Genomic DNA, 18,749 nt, shown 5'->3' on the forward strand with positions numbered 1-18,749 from the left:
AGTCAACTCTCCTGGTCAAAGTCAACTTTACAGTTGACCTGACTCGCCGAGTTGGGCCGCCAACTCGCCGAGTCCCTACTCTCATTTCTCAACCTTGCTCGCTGCTACTCGTCGAGTATGGAATACACTCGATGAGTTCCCATTCTATATCAACACTCAGGTCATCTGTATCCAGCTCGTCGAGTTGTATGAACAACTCGACGAGTTGTTCTTGAATCTTAAGAAGATTGCCTTGGACTCGCCGAGTTGTATGAACAACTCGTCGAGTCCCTCCATTGTTGAGTCTAACCTCTAACTCACTGAGTCCTTACACTACTCACTGGTCCCCACTCGGAATCACTCAAAGGGGAAGAATCGGGGACTCGCGACTCGACTCGCCGAGTCCGAAGAACGACTCGCCGAGTCTCATGCATGCAACTTCTAAAAAACTCGATTCTGCTCAAAACCACTGCATACAATATATAGATCTGAGCTCCTAAGGCTGGTTTACCACGTAAAGTTCCCAACTTTACGTGTACAGAAGCATACAAAAGGGTATAAAGGCTAGAAAGGCACTTGGAAGAGTAGATCTAGGGCTATCATGCAAAATGGTTCCATAAAGTTGATAGATCTATGCTTTTGGAACTGAAACATGGCTAGATTCGAAAGCTAGTCCATCCAATATGATTTCTCTACTATGAACAAGCTAAAGAATGGGCTAAATATGCTTATAAAGGGGAATCTATCAACAAAACGGGAAGAAACTGATCATTACCTCAAAGTACTCTGAGATGGGTGCAAGGACTTGGATCTTCTTCTTCTTCTTTGGATTTAGCCTTCTTCTTCTCTTCAAAACTTCAAGAATTACACCAAGAATGCTCAAAAACTTAATAGGATGATTAGGGTTTGCTTAGATAACGTTTTGGGGATGAAAGAGGTGAGTTTGGGGCTGATAAGGTGGTTTAAATAGGGTGCAAACCCGGGGATTTAGGGTTTCTACCTGGCAAGCCGACTCGCCGAGTCCCGAATATGGACTCGCCGAGTCGCCGATCTATAAGCTGATCAAAATCGCGACCCTACTCGACGATTCGGGACGTAGACTCGCCGAGTTCCTCTACAAACTTCAAAAATAAATACTATAAAAGCAACATACCAGAGACGGGTCGTTACAGTTTCGTTCTACAGACCTATGGGAGTGCTAGGGGAAATGGAGGCTGGGTTAGATCGTTTAAATAGGGTGCAAACACCCGGGTTAGGGTTTTAGTCCAGACAGGGTCTACTCGCCGAGTCCCACGGGCCTACTCGCCGAGTAGACAGAGCTGATCCCGTGTCTATTCCTGTTTCTACTCGGCGAGTTAGTCCTTCAACTCGCCGAGTCCAAGATTAAAATGCAATACATAAGGAGAGTTAATAATCAAGAATACATATCAGGAACCAGGTGCTACATTTAGGTAGACATGCATACAAATCACATACAAACTTTATAAAGAAAACAAGCTTAAAGGTTTTTGTGTTGGTTTGAGGTCTTATGACCACTTTTCGAGATATGTTATTATGTTATAGTTTTTAATTTGTAAATTTGTTATATACTAATTATTTATATATTTTTCTTGATTTTGGATTCTTTTAATACAATTGTTGTATGTTGTGCTTTAATCGTTAATATATATTAGATCATATAGATGTTATCGGTCATACGTTATATACCATGATGTAGATATTATTTAATTAGATATGTGAAATATTATCATTTGTTTTGTACCGCTTCAAAAAAGTAACTAAGTAAAAGTCATGAATATTTAAAATTTTCCATGTAAATCTGAATGATATATTTTTCTTTTTACCGCATGTATTTGAAACTCTCATTACTTTTTAATTTCTTCCTAATAATGATTATACATTGGTTAATAATGTTAAATAGGTGTAAAACGCTAATTGTAATCCTAAAATTAACTAAACTTGAATGTTAAATTAACATATTTTACTCATACTTAGTTTTGATATGTTATCTTACATTGTCAGTTTAAAATCACAACTTTTGATCAGTTTATATAAAATGCTTAAATTGTTAATTTAAATACAATGTTAAAGTACTAACTTAAATGAAAATTTCTATTAAACTTAAAGAAAATCCAATGACTATTTTATAAATAGTTATAAGTTATAAATTATAGTATTAAACGTAAAAACTAAATTGTAATCCCAAATCCATTAAAATATTTCCTAAATTATTTTTATAAACATTAATAATTTCAAAATAAGTATCTTACAAATAATTTACAACAATAATAGTTAAAAGTAGTATTGTTACATTTAAAAAACAAAAACAATATTTGATATTTTAAATAATTACAGTAATAGAAATTAAAAGGTTAATCAAATGTAGTTTTTAAAATCTATTTTTTAAACTAATTCATCCTAAAAACTATAAATAACATTAATTTATATATTCTATTTATTTTATTTATGAGTAACATGTTGATAGAGTGCACTTAGACGATTAAACCTATATAGTTTTAATAGATTTAATATGGTCATATAATTCAAAATAATTAATATTTTATACTAAATTAGTATAATAATTATTATATCAAAGTTAACTATGACATTTTTATATTTAAACAACATGTATTTTAAATTTATTATTGTATTTTGTGCAACGAGTGAGCATTCGCCTAGTAATATATATATATATATATATATATATATATATATATATATATATATATATATAGGTCGGTTCAGTTTTTATGGGCGGTTTTATACATCAAAACTGAACCAAACCGTTATTTTCCAGTTTTTGTAAAATTCAAACCTAAATCGTCGGTTAGTGCTTTGGTTTCAGTTATGTCGGTTTTTATTGGTTTTTCGGTTTTCGGTTCATTTTTTGTTCATTACTTCATCCCTAGTAGCTATAGACTCTAAAAGGATGGCAAAAATCTTTTGGGCATCCTATATTCTTTTGATGTAGTTGTATTTGATATGTATCTAACTTAATGTTTGATTTGTAATTGTAACTGATTGGGTATGAAAGTTAATTTTATATATAGTGTGGCACACACTGACTTCATACATAATAATAAGTTTAAATATTAAAATCTAACAAAGATTACATACATTTTATTGTCGTTACAGCAAACCATAATAAAAAGTCGACTATTACAATTTAAAAGACTATCAATAGACATAAAACTTACAACTTAAAAAACAACCAATAGACATAAAACTTACAATTTAAAAGAGTTGTCTACATGAAATACTAGTTGTTTTTAAGGAGATTTCAAATATCCTCATACTCGAACTCACTTCCATCATGCTCACACAAGTTATCCAATTATTTAACTAGAAATCATACAATTATCGTATTTAAGTGAGTTCATACAGTTATCGTCCAGTTCACACATGAGAGCATTTCATAGATGGATTGCAATGTATCTATGAAATGGGATAACTTGCTGATATTTATACTTCAAACAATGATTTCATAGATCGAGCATTTCATAGATAGACTACAATCCATCTATGAAATGGGGCTACCTTGTTGTTATTTATACTTCAAACAATGATTTATTATATTTTTATTTTGCTAACATACAAGTCTTCAAACAGAAACATACATAAATTGTTTGTATGTTCGCAGATAGAATATTCATTCTATAGTTGATCCTAATCCAACTACGAAATTGATGATTATTGTGTGTAATTTTGATTTTTTTGGTTATTTTTTGTGAAGTAATTAGTAAATTTGGTTATATTAGTAAATTTGTCTAAAAATAATGCAATATAACTAGTTGTCTTTTCACTTTGTCTTTGCTAACTCACTTGTTATTTTTCTTTCAATTTACATTGCTAGTATCAGATTCTTGTTTTATTGCTTTGGGGTATTCGTGGTGTTTTTCACATTGATGGTTTGTTAATTCATAATTGTTACAAACGTCACATCTGTAAGTTGTAACTGAAACTGGACAATTCATGTGACAATCGCTAAATAGGATAACTGAAGCCCGTTAAACAATGCTTAAAAAAGGTCCATGCTTTTAGCCCATGCGGCAGTAATCCACTGCACCACTCCCCACCATATTTCCCAAATGGATAAGCAAGCTTCATGAAACCGTATATATATAACACACAGAGTATCTTTCAATTTCTATCATCGTCCCCACTTAGTCAACCTCTTCCAATCACTCAAATCAGTAGAAAGAAGAAAATGAATTTACTTATCAGAAATGGAAAATCTGTTGTCAATTTCGTGTGTTTCATGCTAATCGTCTTCGGAGGATCGGTACATAGCCGTGGGTTACTCTCCTCTCAGGATAGACCGAAGCCTAGTAATGCCGCACCGTTTGCTCGATGGTTGGTTTCTCAGAGTTCTTGGGGCGTTTTAAGGTGAGATTCCTACTTCTATCTTGTTATTGTATCTTCAATTTGTATCTAATTGATTGCGTTATTTGCGCTATGTAATTAGTAATAAATGATAATCTCTTCAAGGATTTTGATTTCTAGGTTTCTGATGTTCATTGCTTAACTTCTTTATGTAATTGAAATTGGAAATCGGATTCAATCAGTTTATAATTTGAACAAAACATACTTGGATTTACAATCGCAACTTCCCCTCAATTTCTACAGAAAACTAGTTTCACATCAAATTGAAACTCAAAACTTCGTAATTTACTTTAGAAATTATTAATCATCACCAAAATTTTGCAGTACCATTGCAGAGGATCTAGGCGGAGCACCTTTCGGGTACGTTGTTGACTTGTTTCTGTTCTTCTTGTAAGATCATTGGAGTAAATTGAACAACGCTTCACATCTTTCATGTGATATAATCGATCACGCAGGAATGTGGTTTCGTTTAGCGATGGCTTACCTAATGAAGGCAAAGGCATTCCATATTTCTACTTAACATCTCTGGATCCAACTGCACGTTATGCATTGAAAGATCATAGATCTTCCTTCACACTCAGTGAATACCCTCTTGGAACTTGTGGCAAAATCGACCCTGAAGAACCCACTTGCTCTAAAATTACACTCACTGGAAAGGTATGTTAAGCTTTGAATGACATGAAGATGAACTCTATACAGTTTAATTGATTCTACTTTGTTTACAGTTGAATGAGCTAGATGCAAAATCCGAGGAGGCTGAAACTGCTAAAAAAGCTTTATTTGCGAAACATCCTGATATGAAAAGTAAAATTTACGTTAATTATCATATTTTATTTCTTTTTTTTAATAAAAAAGATGAATTGATAATTTGACATTTTGAGTTTTCAATGTTTGTTGATAGAGTGGCCAAAGGATCATAGTTTCCAGGTGTACAAATTGGATATTGAAGAAATATTTATGATCAATTTCTATGGTGGCCCTAAGCCTCTCACAGTTGATGAATACCTCCGTTCTGGAATGTAAGTCAAAGGATCCGGGAGGAGTAAAAGTCAAACCTAAGTTATAAGAATGTAACATGTGATAGTTGTAAAACATGGGAATATATTATATATGATAATAGAAACTATAGTTTTTTTTTATAAAAGTTGGATCTTGAAAGCAAATTTATGAACATATATTTGTGTTGTCTACAGGAAGAAAGTAACAGCTATTATGTGAAAAAACCAGTGCGATTTCATGTCTCTTTCACGAGTTTTATGCCACATGAGTTTTAACTTGAGAACGTGTAATTTGTTGAAATTTCTGTAATATAACGATTCAAATTCTAGAATTTTGGTATGTTAGGGATCATTGTTTCAAGAAAACAATGGAAGTGTAAATGTAAAACTAGTCATTGTTGATCATATTTTGGTTTGTTGGTGATGGAAGATGATTATTCTTGTTTTGTTGTTGTGTATGTTGATCTATGATGGATGGATTTTTTTTTTTTTTTTTTAATATAAGTTCTTGATCAATTGCCAAGGTTTGAGAAATAATGGTGGAGCCATGGTGTTTTATTGTAGAATCAAAGATTCATGATGTTTAGAATCATGTTGTGGCTAAATTTGCATGATGCACCACTTAGGTGGTGTTTCTTCATTTAATGAACTTAAAGAGGGTATGACTTGATTCATAATAGAGTACAAAAAGAACGACTCAAATTTAGCAAGTGGGAGAAATCAAGGTTCCTCAATTAAGCATGTGGTTTATCTTTTAGTTTTATGGTCTTAAGTGTATCGTCATTTTCCTTATTAAATATGTTTTGTGGATAACAATATATTTGTTTATTACTTATGCCATGTTCTTGAGTTTTTTTTTTAAGGAATGAATCATGTTCTAAAAGAAAGTAAATATATTCTTCGAGATTTTTTTATGGAAGGAAAAGAAAGGAATCATGTTCTAAAGAAAGTAAATATGTTCTTGATTTTTTTTAGGGGAGTAAAAAAGAAGAGAAAGGAAAGATTAGGTTTTTTTTCCTTGAAGCCTATTTGACCAATGCTCTTTTCTTAAGAGTTAAAAAATGAAGGAAAGGAAACCCTTCCAATTGACTGAATCCAAATAGAATGTCTTCGGGATCTTTCCCCATCATGGATATTTCTATTTAGTTTTTTTGATTCATGCACTTTTAGTGGCGTAGTCAAAATTTTATTTTATGATAGACCAAATAATTTAAAAAATATGAATAAGTACCAAAATACTAAAAATGATAATAAAATGTAAGAATATATAATTTTAAAGTAAATTGTTGGTTTAAGTTGGAAGTAACTAGTTAATTAAGATAATAAAAAATTAATATACAAACCTAATGAATAAGAAATTCGTTGTGGAGATTGAAAAGCAATTTGATTTATTCAAAAAATTGTCGCTTTAATTCTTTAATCGACATGTCTTAACATGTAAATTGTTTCCTTCATTATGGATTTATTTTAATTAAAATGGAGTGAGCCATGTTACAATTTACAGTTTTAATATTTTTGATTCAAAAGAAATATCACCTCAAATTTGTGTGGAGTGGACCAAGACCCACTCTTGCACCCATGTAGCTATTTCTATGTGCACTTTAAAACAAGGTGATTTTAACTTTTTATATCTTTCGTTGCCATTCTCCATCTTCAATAAAAATAAGGGTATCGATATGGATATACATTAATATACTCTAAACATACTCTCATAATATATTGACTCTTTTGTCCTAACTTACGCATCAAATAGTATTACTCTCGACATCCCTGATAATTCTTCATTGCCTATCATTTCATTTTCTAATATTATCAACCTGAATACGCCAAACTCAACAGTTTATCCCTCTTAATTAACATACATTTAGGTGGATAGATTTCAAGGGGTAAAAACATAATCGTTCCTTCCTCTTCTTTAAAAAACCCAAGAGCACATTACTTTCCTTCATTCATTTGAAAAAAAATCTAAAGAACACACTTCCTTCCTTTTCATCCCTTAAAAAAACTGAAGAACATGGCACAAATATGGGTTGATTTAGAGAGATAAACTTTCTCCTTCATTCATTCTCTTCCCTTTCTTTTCCTTCTCTCCTCTCCCTTCTCATCCCTTCATCTACATTCCCTTCATTTTTAAACTCCAGAATAGAGTGTTAGTGAAAAAGAAAGAAATATTGTACTTCACATTATTTCCATACACAATACACATTCTGAAGAACTAAAATATAGCTAAAAAAATGTCTTAAATAATCCATAATACAAGAGTTTTTTCATAAAACTTTCTTTTGTGCCACCTTTTGTCAAATCACCAACCCAAAAAGCTAAGTATTCATTATAAAAGAGGTTTTTCTATAATTTTTTTTGTGGTCCCATGATAATATCAATCAAAGACAAAATACATAGATATATGAATTAGTAATATTAAATTGTAATACGCTAGCATAGAGTTTTCTAATTAAAAACATAGACAAAACTGCAAAAATGGTCCTTGTGGTATGCATTTTTTCTGAGGTTTAGTCCAAACATTGATTTTTTTTGGCTTCATGGTCCTTTTAAGCTAGTTTTGTTGCGAATTTGGTCACTCGGTAAACTGAAATGACTGTACTACACTTTGGGTATTTTAATTTTCATTTTTCTTTGATTTTTTAAGTATAATATCTATTTATTTATTTTAATAAAAAAAAGGGCTCGCTTCTCTCTCTCTTTCTCTCACTCATACGTTACCAGACCAACCTTCCCTTTCCTTCTTCTTCACTTACAACCAAGAACCACAGTTGCCGGCCACCGGAGCAGCTCCCTCCGTCACTCCTCGCTGCCATGGTAAAAACCCACCACCACTATGTTTATTTTGTCGAGTACAACAGCCCCAAACATCCCCGACCCTTACTCCTTCCTCCACTCGTCTCTCACACGTCGACCTTGCTGGAAGAAATAAACAGAAGCAACATGAGTCGCTAGAGCGAGCACCACCGACTGTCGTAGTCATTCTCAGCCTACTCCGCCCTCCCCTGTCGTGACCCACTACCAAGATTTTCCAATAAACAACATTATATACAAAAACAACTTTAAACCAACAAATTACAGTCCATCCAATGTACCTGGAATGAAATCGGGGATGAGAGGGTCGAATCGGAGACCAAATGTGACAACCGTCAAATTCAAGTCAAGTCAAAGTCAAAGTCAACTAGTCAAAGTCAAACCGGTCAATCTTGTATAATACTTGTATGATTAAAAGTTATTATATGAAAACGTACATTTGTATGTCAAGAATTCGAGTGTCTCAATAAATCTATATGTTTATCAATTTGAAACCCTAAGAAGGGATTTAAACGCATCAAAACACGACTATGGACCCTTTTAGGGACTTAAAATAACCGTAAACGAAGTATAATGGGTTCCACGGACCTTGCATTGCAAGATTATTCGATGAAAATGGCTAAAAGTGAATCTCTCTCAAATCTCTCCCAATCTCTCTCAAATTCTTTATAGTCAACCGGGTCATCCTGACCCTTAAATTGACCAAAAACCGCTCGAATCGGTGAGTTATATCGAAAAATAGCTAATTAGGACCGAAACTCCTCTTAGGAGCCGAACCTCTTAGGAGTCGAACCTCTTAGGAGCAGAACCTCCTGTCATAACCGAACATGTTAGAAGCCTCTCGGACCGAGCCTCGCAGGCAGTAGCCGAGATCGAACTTCGGTTCCTCCCCCTCGCACCTTCGGTCCTTCTTCTTCCCTTCTTTCGATTCTTACCTTCTTAGAGCCGAACCTCATAGGTTCGGTCCCTAAAGCCGGTTTTTTGACTACTTTCGCCTGTTAAACCCGTTTTTGATGTTTTTTACGAGATTTTTTTTTCACCAAATTCATATTTTTACCATTTTTAACCCCCAAAACTCATATTTTATTTATTTCTCAAGGATTTATTAATTTAAAATCATTATTTTATATTAAGAAGGATATTTACCCTACAAGTGGGTCAAGAGTGTCCACTTGTCTTCCATGTGTCACCCTATCATTTACCACCTTATCCACATCACACAAACCAATGCACACATCACTTCAAACTCAAAAGTTGCTCCAGCAACATTCTATATAAAGAAATCCCTGGAGGATTTCTTGATTTACTTGCTCATTTCAAACATACACACTTCTCATATCACCTCAAGAAAGCTTCTTTCTCTCTACTTTCCACCACCTTGTGAAAATGTTCTTGAGTTGCTACTGCACTTTTTGGTAATTATTCCATCTAAACTCAAGTGTTATTCCATAATTTCATAACACTCTTGGACCATTGACTCATATCTTAACACCAAAAATCGTTCTTAGGATCATCCAAATTTTCACGTATTCATCAAGTGTTCCTGACTTGATACTCCTCGTCTTCGACCTTCCACTCTTCAAAAAATCACTCAAGGTGAGTTCATACCCCTATATTTTCTAGTTTTATTTAGTTTTCAAGGCGGGGGGGGGGGGGGGGGGGGAATACAAGTTAAAATACCAAAACATATTTGAAACTTAACTTGACAGCTTACAACAGAAAAGTTGTGACCTGTTCACGAACTGTTTTACCCAACTTAAACTTAATATTTTTCAAAACTGTTCAATATGCAAATAGTTCAGGTTTATACCTTTAAAATGACTACTTGCACATCTCCATACGATGTTTCTATAATTTTTGGTGATTTTTACAAAACTGCCTATCACTGTAGCAACGAAATCGGACCCGGTCGTGAAAATGAACATTTTCACACTGGTTTGAGGCCACCAAAAATAATAAGAAAATTTGTGAACATAGTAGACTCTTTTTCCAAAATCTCCGAGTTTACGGATTTAGTTTTCGGCTTACGATGATTTTTCTATAAATAATCTAAAACAGTGACAGTTAAGAGTTAAAATTGTTAAAAACAAGTTTAAGAGTTATTCACACCTTGTAACATGCTGAGCAAGGTGTGTAAGATTCTATCTTAGCATTTTTAATGTCATTTTATTGATATACAAGGTCATGCATAACAAGGTTTCATTTAAACAATAAAACATTTTGATAAACTATAATAGGTATAGTTTGGACACCTCATTTAACAAAGAAATGGTAATACAATATATTTACAAAACAGGTATTTTATTACAAAACATGTGAGCATGTTAATGCATAAATTTATGAGGCATTCATCTTCGAAATACTCTTTAGTACAACAGTAAAGTCTTGTAGTTATAGCTAGAATCTCTTGTAGGGAGAGCGTGATATTTGTGTATAGATCTATATTGGGTTTGACAACCCGCACCTAAGCTGCTTGCAACAACTAGACCGACAGGTTTGGGTGACAAGTGTCATAACATTCTGACGCTTGAAGAACATCGAGTACGAGGCCTTCGAGTCATAGTATGGTTATAACAACTCACATGGGGAATTAACAAACACACAGTTCACATGAATTTAAGGATTTCACAAAAAAGGAGTATTATTTAAATATAAAACCACATATAAGTATGATGATTTACTTACATATACTAAGTCTTGTTTCAGTTAAGACTACAATAAATGTTTTAGAAAATATTGGATTTTCTAGAAACAAACTTGTAACAAACTTTAAGGAACAACATTCATTTTTCATTCATAAATTGCTTACAGACTCACCAGCTTTAATGCCAATGTTTTAAAACCCGGGTTTTTAGTTGACCCAGTGTGACGACCGGTTCACGGGTCAACCCAATTTATGGTCTTTTTCTATTTTTATATATTTTTTACTTTCCAGCATAATGCATAAACATATAAAACCTATAATTTGATGTACACAAAATTTAAATATTGAAAAACATTAAAGAAACCGTAAATGACTCGTTGTTTTGGTGTTCGCTACTTGTATCAAACTATCAAAACCTTATTAAAACGGGTAAACCCGGTTTTAACCGGTTCAGCATAAGCGGTCGAACCGCGGTTTAAGGGAAACCCGGCCGGTTCGATCTGGTCCGTATTTTCACAAAAAAACCGTTCTCAATTGACCCGCCTTTTACCCCGGGTCACGGTCCAACCGGTTGAACCGGTCGGGTCAACCCGAGTTTTAAAACATTGTTTAATACTGATACTCTTTAAAAAACAACTTGTATTCTCAGGTAATCAGTAATACAGGTAATCACAAGATTTTTAAAGGCAAGACGCTAAGGCGCAGATTTCTTTTGAACTATTTTGACATCATATGTAATTTATTAGGAAACCTGTATTTTTTTTTGTTTTTTTTTTTTTTTTTTGCAACGATGTAACCTTTTAAATTATATTTATAATGGTTGTGTTTACTTTCTTCACTATGGTTATGATACTGAGCATGACGTCCCCCGCCCCCGAACGTTTCCGCCGTTCCGGTTTAAGGGTGTGACACCAAATATACAGATGTAGGTACACATAAAAACATTCAGAAAAACACAACCAATATTTCTCAGAAGCCAAACACCCACCAAGAAAGTAAAACCTAGAGATTGATAGAGATGTAGGAATGAGTCTGATAAACAATCATCAATCTGTAGAGCTAGGGTTGTGAGGCAGAGAATGATAGTTTTAGTGTTAGAGACGGTGGTTTCCTCTCTCTTGATTTTCTTTTTGTTGAAACAAGGTCAAACCTATAAAAATCCCATAACAATGTCAGTTCTTTCTACATTAAATTTTAAGAAATTATGGTGGTTTAACAGGAGAAATTAAGTGATTCTAGTGGTATCTTCTCTCTTGATTTTCTTTTTTGTTGAAACAAGGTTGCTAAAAGAAAAATAGAAAAGAACGAAGGTGGAAGAAGGAATAAGATGGGGTTAGGGGATTTTTTTTTAGAGAGGTGTGAGTTCTCTTATTTTTTAATTATTAAAATGAATAAATAATTATTAAACATTAAAAAAATGATTTTAAAAATAAAAAATAAATACCCAAGGGTATTAAAGTCATTTTAATTTATCGAGGGACCAAATCCGCAATGAAACTAGCTCAAAAGGACCACGAAACCAAAAAAATCGAGATTTAAACTAAAACCCAAAAAAATAAATACCACAGAAACCATTTTTACAACTTTGTCAAAAGCATTTTTACAATTTTTGTCAAAAACATAGAATCAATATTGAAGTGCCTAGGTTTGTAAGTGTACCACATTACATAAATTAAAAAATGATTAATATATGATTGGTTCTTTATTGAGTAACATTGATATTTTTGTGTTTATATATATTTTGTTTTATTTTTATGTTTATTTTACTTGTTATAACATAAACTTTTAAAAACAAAAATTTTTAAAAATTGTTTTTATAAATACTATAATTCTTAAAATAAAAATTCACTACAAAGTAGAATAATAAGTAATAAAAAACTACTATAGATATGGTTGCATGCCTTCTTATGTCCATTGAAGCATCAAACAGACATGCTGCTCAATACTACTTCTGGTTTCTGAAAGCTCGTGGAAGAACACTGAACACAATTAACTATTCTAAATCCAGCATTTTGGTGGGAAAATCGAAGAGCAGTTCAACGAATTTCCAACACAATTACAGCAATTCGACTCAATTTTAGTCAGTGATTCATCATCCCCAAATGTTGCTTCAACAGCCCTCACCTTGTCCTAAAACCCTCCCGAACCCCTTTCTCTCTCACCTTCATCTTCCCCGAAACCTTCTTCCTCGAACCCCTTATCACTTTCGTCGCAGTTCCTTTCTCCTTCACGCATCTGCTTCCTCCGCCGACACCAAAAGTCTACCTCAATCCGCAATTCGAAGAATTGCCGATAAGCTTCGAAGCTTAGGTTACGTCGAAGACGATAGCAATAAGCAACAGCCTTCAGCACCAGAAGTAACCCTAGTTACCTCTCCTGGTGAAATATTTGTCCCGTTACCTAATCGTATACCAAAGTACCGGGTCGGCCACACGCTTGACCCGAGTTGGAGTACGCCTGAGAATCCAGTTCCGGAGCCTGGGTCTGGAAATGCGATAAGAAGGTATCATGAGCTTCGGCGGGAGGTTTGGAAGGAGAAGAAAGAGGAAAAGGTGAAGAGGTCGCTAGAGGGAAACGGAGAGAGCGAGAATGTACCGACAATGGCGGAGTTGAAGCTGCCACCGGCGGAGTTAAGAAGGTTGAGAGGGTTGGGAATTGCTGTCAAGCAGAAGCTTAAGATTGGGAAGGCTGGTATCACAGAGGGGATCGTTAATGGAATCCATGAGAGGTGGAGAAGGACTGAACTCGTAAAGATTGTCTGTGAGGATTTGTGTAGATTGAACATGAGGAGAACGCATGATTTACTTGAGGTTAGATAAACAATGTCTGTTCTCCTGTAGTATACCATTATTGTTCACAAACACAACTGACTACTCCCTCCTTCTAATCAACTAGTCCAAAATTCAAAATCAACTCAAATGCTTTAGTTTTTCTTAACCTTGAATCTTTCTTTTTTGTCATAATGATCAACATTGGGGCTTTTTCTCAGAGAAAGACTGGGGGTTTAGTTGTCTGGAGATCTGGAAGCATTATCATATTGTACAGAGGAACAGACTACAAGTATCCTTACTTCTTTGTAAACCCAAATGATGCATCTGTTGATGAACCAATGAGTTCATCTACAAACTCCGAAGATAATGGTGTTCAAACAAGAACAACAACTGAGCCAGAGCCACCTTTGATTCAAGGAGTGGGTTCAAGAACCAGGGTTCGATTTCAGCTACCTGGTGAGAAACAGCTCATGGAAGAATCTGATCAGCTTTTGCAAGGATTAGGTCCAAGGTTCACTGATTGGTATGGATATGAACCTTTACCAGTTGATGCTGATCTTCTACCTGCAATTGTTCCTGGATACAGGAAACCCTTCAGGCTTCTCCCCTTTGGAGTTCAACCAAAATTAACAAATGATGAGATGACAATTCTTAGAAGACTTGGAAGGCCTTTACCATGTCATTTTGCTTTAGGTTAGTCACTCACTCTCACTCCAAATTCTAGTTCTATATGTTCTTATTTGAAAATATGTCTGTTTGTATTGTATCAGGTAGAAATAGGAAACATCAAGGATTGGCTTCAGCTATTCTAAAGCTTTGGGAGAAATGTGAGATTGCAAAGATTGCTGTTAAGAAAGGAGTACAGAATACTAACAGTGAGCTAATGGCTAAAGAATTGCAGGTTTATGTTACTTGGAATTGATACCAATAATAAAGCATCTTGAAATATGATGTTTTTCTTTCAAATTATCATTAACAATGTCATATTTATTTTCTCCAATATTTCAGTGGTTAACTGGAGGAACCCTACTTACACGTGATAAGGAGTATATTGTTCTTTATAGAGGTAAAGATTTCCTCCCATCTTCAGTTTCTTCAGCAATCGAACAGAGAAGAAACCATGGAGTTGATGAGTTTCAAAGGAACAAAACTCCAAACTCATCATCAAATCCTCCACAAGTCAATCAAGATAATGGAACCCAAAGCTCCTCTGTTTCCAAAATTGGTGAAATTAATGACCAAAAACTAGAAATTGCCATTGAACAAAGGAAACAAAGGTCACGTGAAGCAGCTATTAAGAAGACTAGTTCCAAATTGTCTCAGGTATCAATTTACATCACATGTGCTATGAACTCACATAATAGAACAAGACACAATAAGGTCAACTCAAAAGTCAAAATGAAGAAAAACAGATCTCATTTCATTTAATAATACTCAATTGATCAAGAAGAAAGGATAGTTTGGTAAATTCGAGAAGCCACTCTTCAAAAGGAAGCAATACATAAAAACTTAATAATTAAAATACCCAAAATGCCCTTCCACTCAAAGATGCTGTTTCACTTTCACCTCTACTGATTCCTTTGATGTTGAGAATGATAGGCATTGGAGAACAAAGAAAAGGCAGAGAAGCTTCTAGAAGAATTGGAGAAGGAAGAAACAAAACAACAATTTGAAGTAGATAAAGAGGGTATCACTGAAGAGGAAAGATACATGTTGAGGAAAGTTGGCATGAAGATGAAGCCTTTTCTACTTTTGGGTGAGTCTCAAATCTCGTTTTCATTTTTATGGAAATGGATTAATTTGAGTTATATTTTTATCGGTAAAAGGTCAAACAGGTAAAACTAAAAACAAAAAAATTGCCGAATGGGAAAATTTCTTCAAAAAGATTTGCATCGTTATAAATTACACAAACAAAAACATATTATTTTGCAATTTTTATTCCATTCCATGACGAAACAATAAAAAATGTTGAAGGTCATCACTAGCCCAATGGGGCTTAGCCTAATAGAGTTTAGCCCTTTATCAAAAAGATGTTATAATGTTCTCGAATGATCTAGAAAATTCTACAACAAGCTAACTTCATTTAGACAATAAGATTGATTCTATTGGGCTAGTGATAAATCTTTAACAAAAAACACCCACCTGGCTAAACCACAAACATTAATTCCATTCCATCGTTGTTTTCATTCGAACGGAATCAACAATTCCATTCCGGTTTCCAACCATAGTAAATGATAATGCAATCTAAACACGTTTCCATTGTCAGGTAGACGTGGGGTTTTTGATGGAACTGTTGAAAACATGCATCTTCATTGGAAATACAGAGAGCTTGTGAAGATATTATCCGGTGAATCCACCATTGATGAGCTTCATGCAATTGCAAGAACATTAGAAGCAGAAAGTGGTGGAATATTAGTTGCAATAGAACGCATGAGAAAAGGTCATGCAATTATTATTTATCGTGGAAAAAATTATAAAAGGCCACCTTCTTTAAGGCCTCAGACACTTCTTAATAAAAGAGAAGCATTAAAACGTTCCATTGAAGCACAACGTACAGAGGTAATTATTAATATTATTTAATTTTGATTGTAATGATTTTTTGTAAATATGTTTTAAACTTTGTAAAATTTTGATATGCAGTCGTTGAAACTTCATGTGTTGAAGCTTGGGAAAAATGTTGAGGAGTTGAAGCTTAAGTTGGTGAGTTTGTTTATGATGTTTGTATTTTGAAAATAGTTTCTGAAAAAAATAAAAAATAAAATACTTAATTTGTCTTGAAACAGGCCAAAAATGAGGAAATCTATATACAGGGTGAAAAAGATGAAGTAGCTGAGGTAAAGTGTTGTTTTTTTTTTTTTTTAAATTGAATAAAGCGTGTTAACGAGGCTAAATGACCATTTTACCCTTATATCCCAAAAAAACAAATTTCAAAATATTCATTGTTAATCGACCTTATATTTTGTGTTTTTTCCAGATTAAACCTCAACTTTATTTTTTTTCCTGAAAAAGATCTTGTATTTTTTCCAAAAAAGCCTTCAACTTTGTATTTTTTTTACGAAAAAACCCCTCAACCGTCTAAATGCTTGCAAATAACCCTCAACTTTTTTAGTTTTTCTCGAAAAAACCCTCACGTTTTACAATTTTTTTTTGGAAAAAAATGACTAAAAGTCCCGGATCGGAAAAAATGAAAAAAATACAAGGTTTTTTTTAGGCAAAAAATAAATTTGAGGTTTAATCCTGAAAAAAACACAAAGTATAAGGTCTTTTACGAGATTAACCAAAAAAAAAATGTAAAGTGTGAGGGTTTTTTTCGAGAAAAACTAAAAAAGTTTAGGGTTTATTTGGAAGCATTTAGAAGGTCGAGGTTTTTTTCGGAAAAAAAAAAAAACAAAGTCGAGGGCTTTTTCGGAAAAATAAAAAAATGCAAGGTCTTCTTCAGGAAAAAAAAAAATAAAGTTGAGGTTTAATCCGGAAAAGACACAAAATATAAGGTCTTTTATGAGATTAACCTTTTTTTTTTCCAAGTTGATTAAAAAAGAAACACCCCCTTAATCTATTAAGCTATATACGAGTGTTTCTTTTTGACTTAATGCAGAAAGAATAACTTAACACATACATATATTTATATATTTATTAATGATTGTATAGGAACATGAAAAGGAGAAAAGCTCATCAACTGAATGTATGGAAGAAGCTAATACAAATATTGAAGTTCATAATCATAATCCAAATCCTACAAAATTAAAGGAAATTGAGGTTGATTTACATTTTTCAAACAAAAATAATGTCTCACAAATACAAATACAAATACAATCATCATCCCAAGAAAATCCAGAAACAAATGAAAGTGAGTTGAGAGAAGCTAATAACTCCTCAAAGCCATCACTGTTAACCAATAAAACTGAGTTCCGAGTTACCGAGTCAAACGGGAGACAACACAGATCTGTTCTTCTTTCCAATAAAGAAAGGCTGCTTTTGAGGAAACAAGCACTTAAAACCACAAAACGCCCTGTTCTTGCTGTTGGTAAGTTTGATTTTTTTTTTTTTTTTGCTAATATTATATAAAATTGGTATGATATTATTTATATTTTATACTTCAGGGAGAAGCAATATTGTTAGTGGTGTGGCTAAAACAATTAAAACTCATTTCCAAAAACACCCTCTTGCTATTGTGAATATCAAAGGAAGAGCCAAAGGGACTTCAGTGCAACAACTGGTTTCAAAGCTACAGGTATTATTATTATTATTATTAGGGTTTATTAGTTTTATATATAAATATAACTTATGAAAAAGTTCATGCTTTATTTATAGGAGGCAACAGGGGCAATTTTGGTATCACAAGAACCGAATAAGGTTATTTTGTATAGGGGTTGGGGGGCTACCACAACACGGGATTATAATAAAAAAGTTAATGAGAGACATGAAGATGAAGAAGGGATTGTTAAAAAGACAATAATCTCCCCGGAACTTATTTCAGCGATTAGATTTGAATGTGGACTGGAGGGTAATATAGTCCATGAGCGTGAAGGAGTTTCTTAGGCTGACTTTTCCTGTTTCCATTTTGGACTTTGATACGATGGAATTGGGATTTAGGATTACTATTCAAGCAACGATGATGATGATGGTATCACATTCTTATTTTGTAACATATAACGTTGTTTGGAGAGAAAAAAAAAAAAAACTACAAAGATCTTGAATAATGCTTAAACCATACAGAAAACAAGACTTTGGAAGACAAAATGTAAAGAAGACTAGCATAAGTATTATCATATACTAAAACTCATATCGAAGAAACTGATGAAAAATTCATTCTTGACACTTAAGAAAATATGAAAATTATGAAGCAAGTATATCGTCTGGCGTCATCTTCGATCAAGAATACATCACCCCTACTAAGAATATGTTTATGTTTGATAACTTATGTAATGCTATCATTTAATTTATAAGCTTTTAATATTAATTCAATATCAAAGTTTTCTTATGTTAACGTTATGAGATAAAACCACCCAAAGAAGTTCAGAAAAAAAAAAAAAAAAAAAAATGAAACCGAGCAAAAAAAAAATTGACTGTAAGAAACCGAAATTTAAATTAAAAAAAGAAAAAGGAAAAAAAGCCTCACCCAAGGCCCAACTAGTTGGTGTATTGGGCCAAGTGATGACC

The 18,749-nt window shown here is 33.4% G+C and overlaps 2 protein-coding genes across 2 annotated transcripts; both read left to right on the forward strand.

The window, feature by feature from the left end:
• The first annotated feature begins 4,105 nt into the window (after window positions 1-4,105).
• LOC145037207 (Pyridoxamine 5'-phosphate oxidase family protein) lies at window positions 4,106-5,806 on the forward strand. The gene is made up of 6 exons (XM_078985813.1): window positions 4,106-4,365; window positions 4,687-4,722; window positions 4,818-5,019; window positions 5,088-5,166; window positions 5,264-5,381; window positions 5,556-5,806. Exons 1-6 carry the CDS (start codon window positions 4,187-4,189, stop codon window positions 5,578-5,580), a joined length of 639 nt encoding a protein of 212 aa, XP_078841939.1. The 5' UTR covers window positions 4,106-4,186; the 3' UTR covers window positions 5,581-5,806.
• Window positions 5,807-12,725: 6,919 nt separating this feature from the next.
• CFM2 (CRM family member 2) lies at window positions 12,726-18,221 on the forward strand. The gene is made up of 11 exons (XM_078985814.1): window positions 12,726-13,628; window positions 13,808-14,282; window positions 14,360-14,490; window positions 14,598-14,912; window positions 15,189-15,345; window positions 15,856-16,148; window positions 16,230-16,289; window positions 16,373-16,423; window positions 17,238-17,613; window positions 17,690-17,820; window positions 17,901-18,221. The coding sequence occupies exons 1-11, from the start codon at window positions 12,921-12,923 to the stop codon at window positions 18,126-18,128; spliced, it is 2,925 nt and encodes a 974-aa protein (XP_078841940.1). The 5' UTR covers window positions 12,726-12,920; the 3' UTR covers window positions 18,129-18,221.
• The last annotated feature ends 528 nt before the right edge of the window (window positions 18,222-18,749 follow it).

This window comes from Lactuca saligna, chromosome 3 (genome assembly GCF_052625555.1).
Source record: "Lactuca saligna cultivar CGN05327 chromosome 3, ASM5262555v1, whole genome shotgun sequence".
Lineage (NCBI taxonomy): Eukaryota > Viridiplantae > Streptophyta > Magnoliopsida > Asterales > Asteraceae > Lactuca > Lactuca saligna.

What these genes read in the sequence shown, in the direction of transcription:
- LOC145037207 (XM_078985813.1), top strand. Translation starts at nt 4,187, where the DNA reads ATGAATTTACTTATCAGAAATGGAAAATCTGTTGTCAATTTCGTGTGT. An exon ending in CTAGGCGGAGCACCTTTCGG is followed by an intron (nt 4,723 to 4,817) that starts GTACGTTGTTGA and finishes TCGATCACGCAG; the next exon opens with GAATGTGGTTTCGTTTAGCG. An exon ending in GAATACCTCCGTTCTGGAAT is followed by an intron (nt 5,382 to 5,555) that starts GTAAGTCAAAGG and finishes TGTTGTCTACAG; the next exon opens with GAAGAAAGTAACAGCTATTA.
- CFM2 (XM_078985814.1), top strand. Translation starts at nt 12,921, where the DNA reads ATGTTGCTTCAACAGCCCTCACCTTGTCCTAAAACCCTCCCGAACCCC. An exon ending in AAAAAGATGAAGTAGCTGAG is followed by an intron (nt 16,424 to 17,237) that starts GTAAAGTGTTGT and finishes ATGATTGTATAG; the next exon opens with GAACATGAAAAGGAGAAAAG. An exon ending in ACGCCCTGTTCTTGCTGTTG is followed by an intron (nt 17,614 to 17,689) that starts GTAAGTTTGATT and finishes TTTATACTTCAG; the next exon opens with GGAGAAGCAATATTGTTAGT.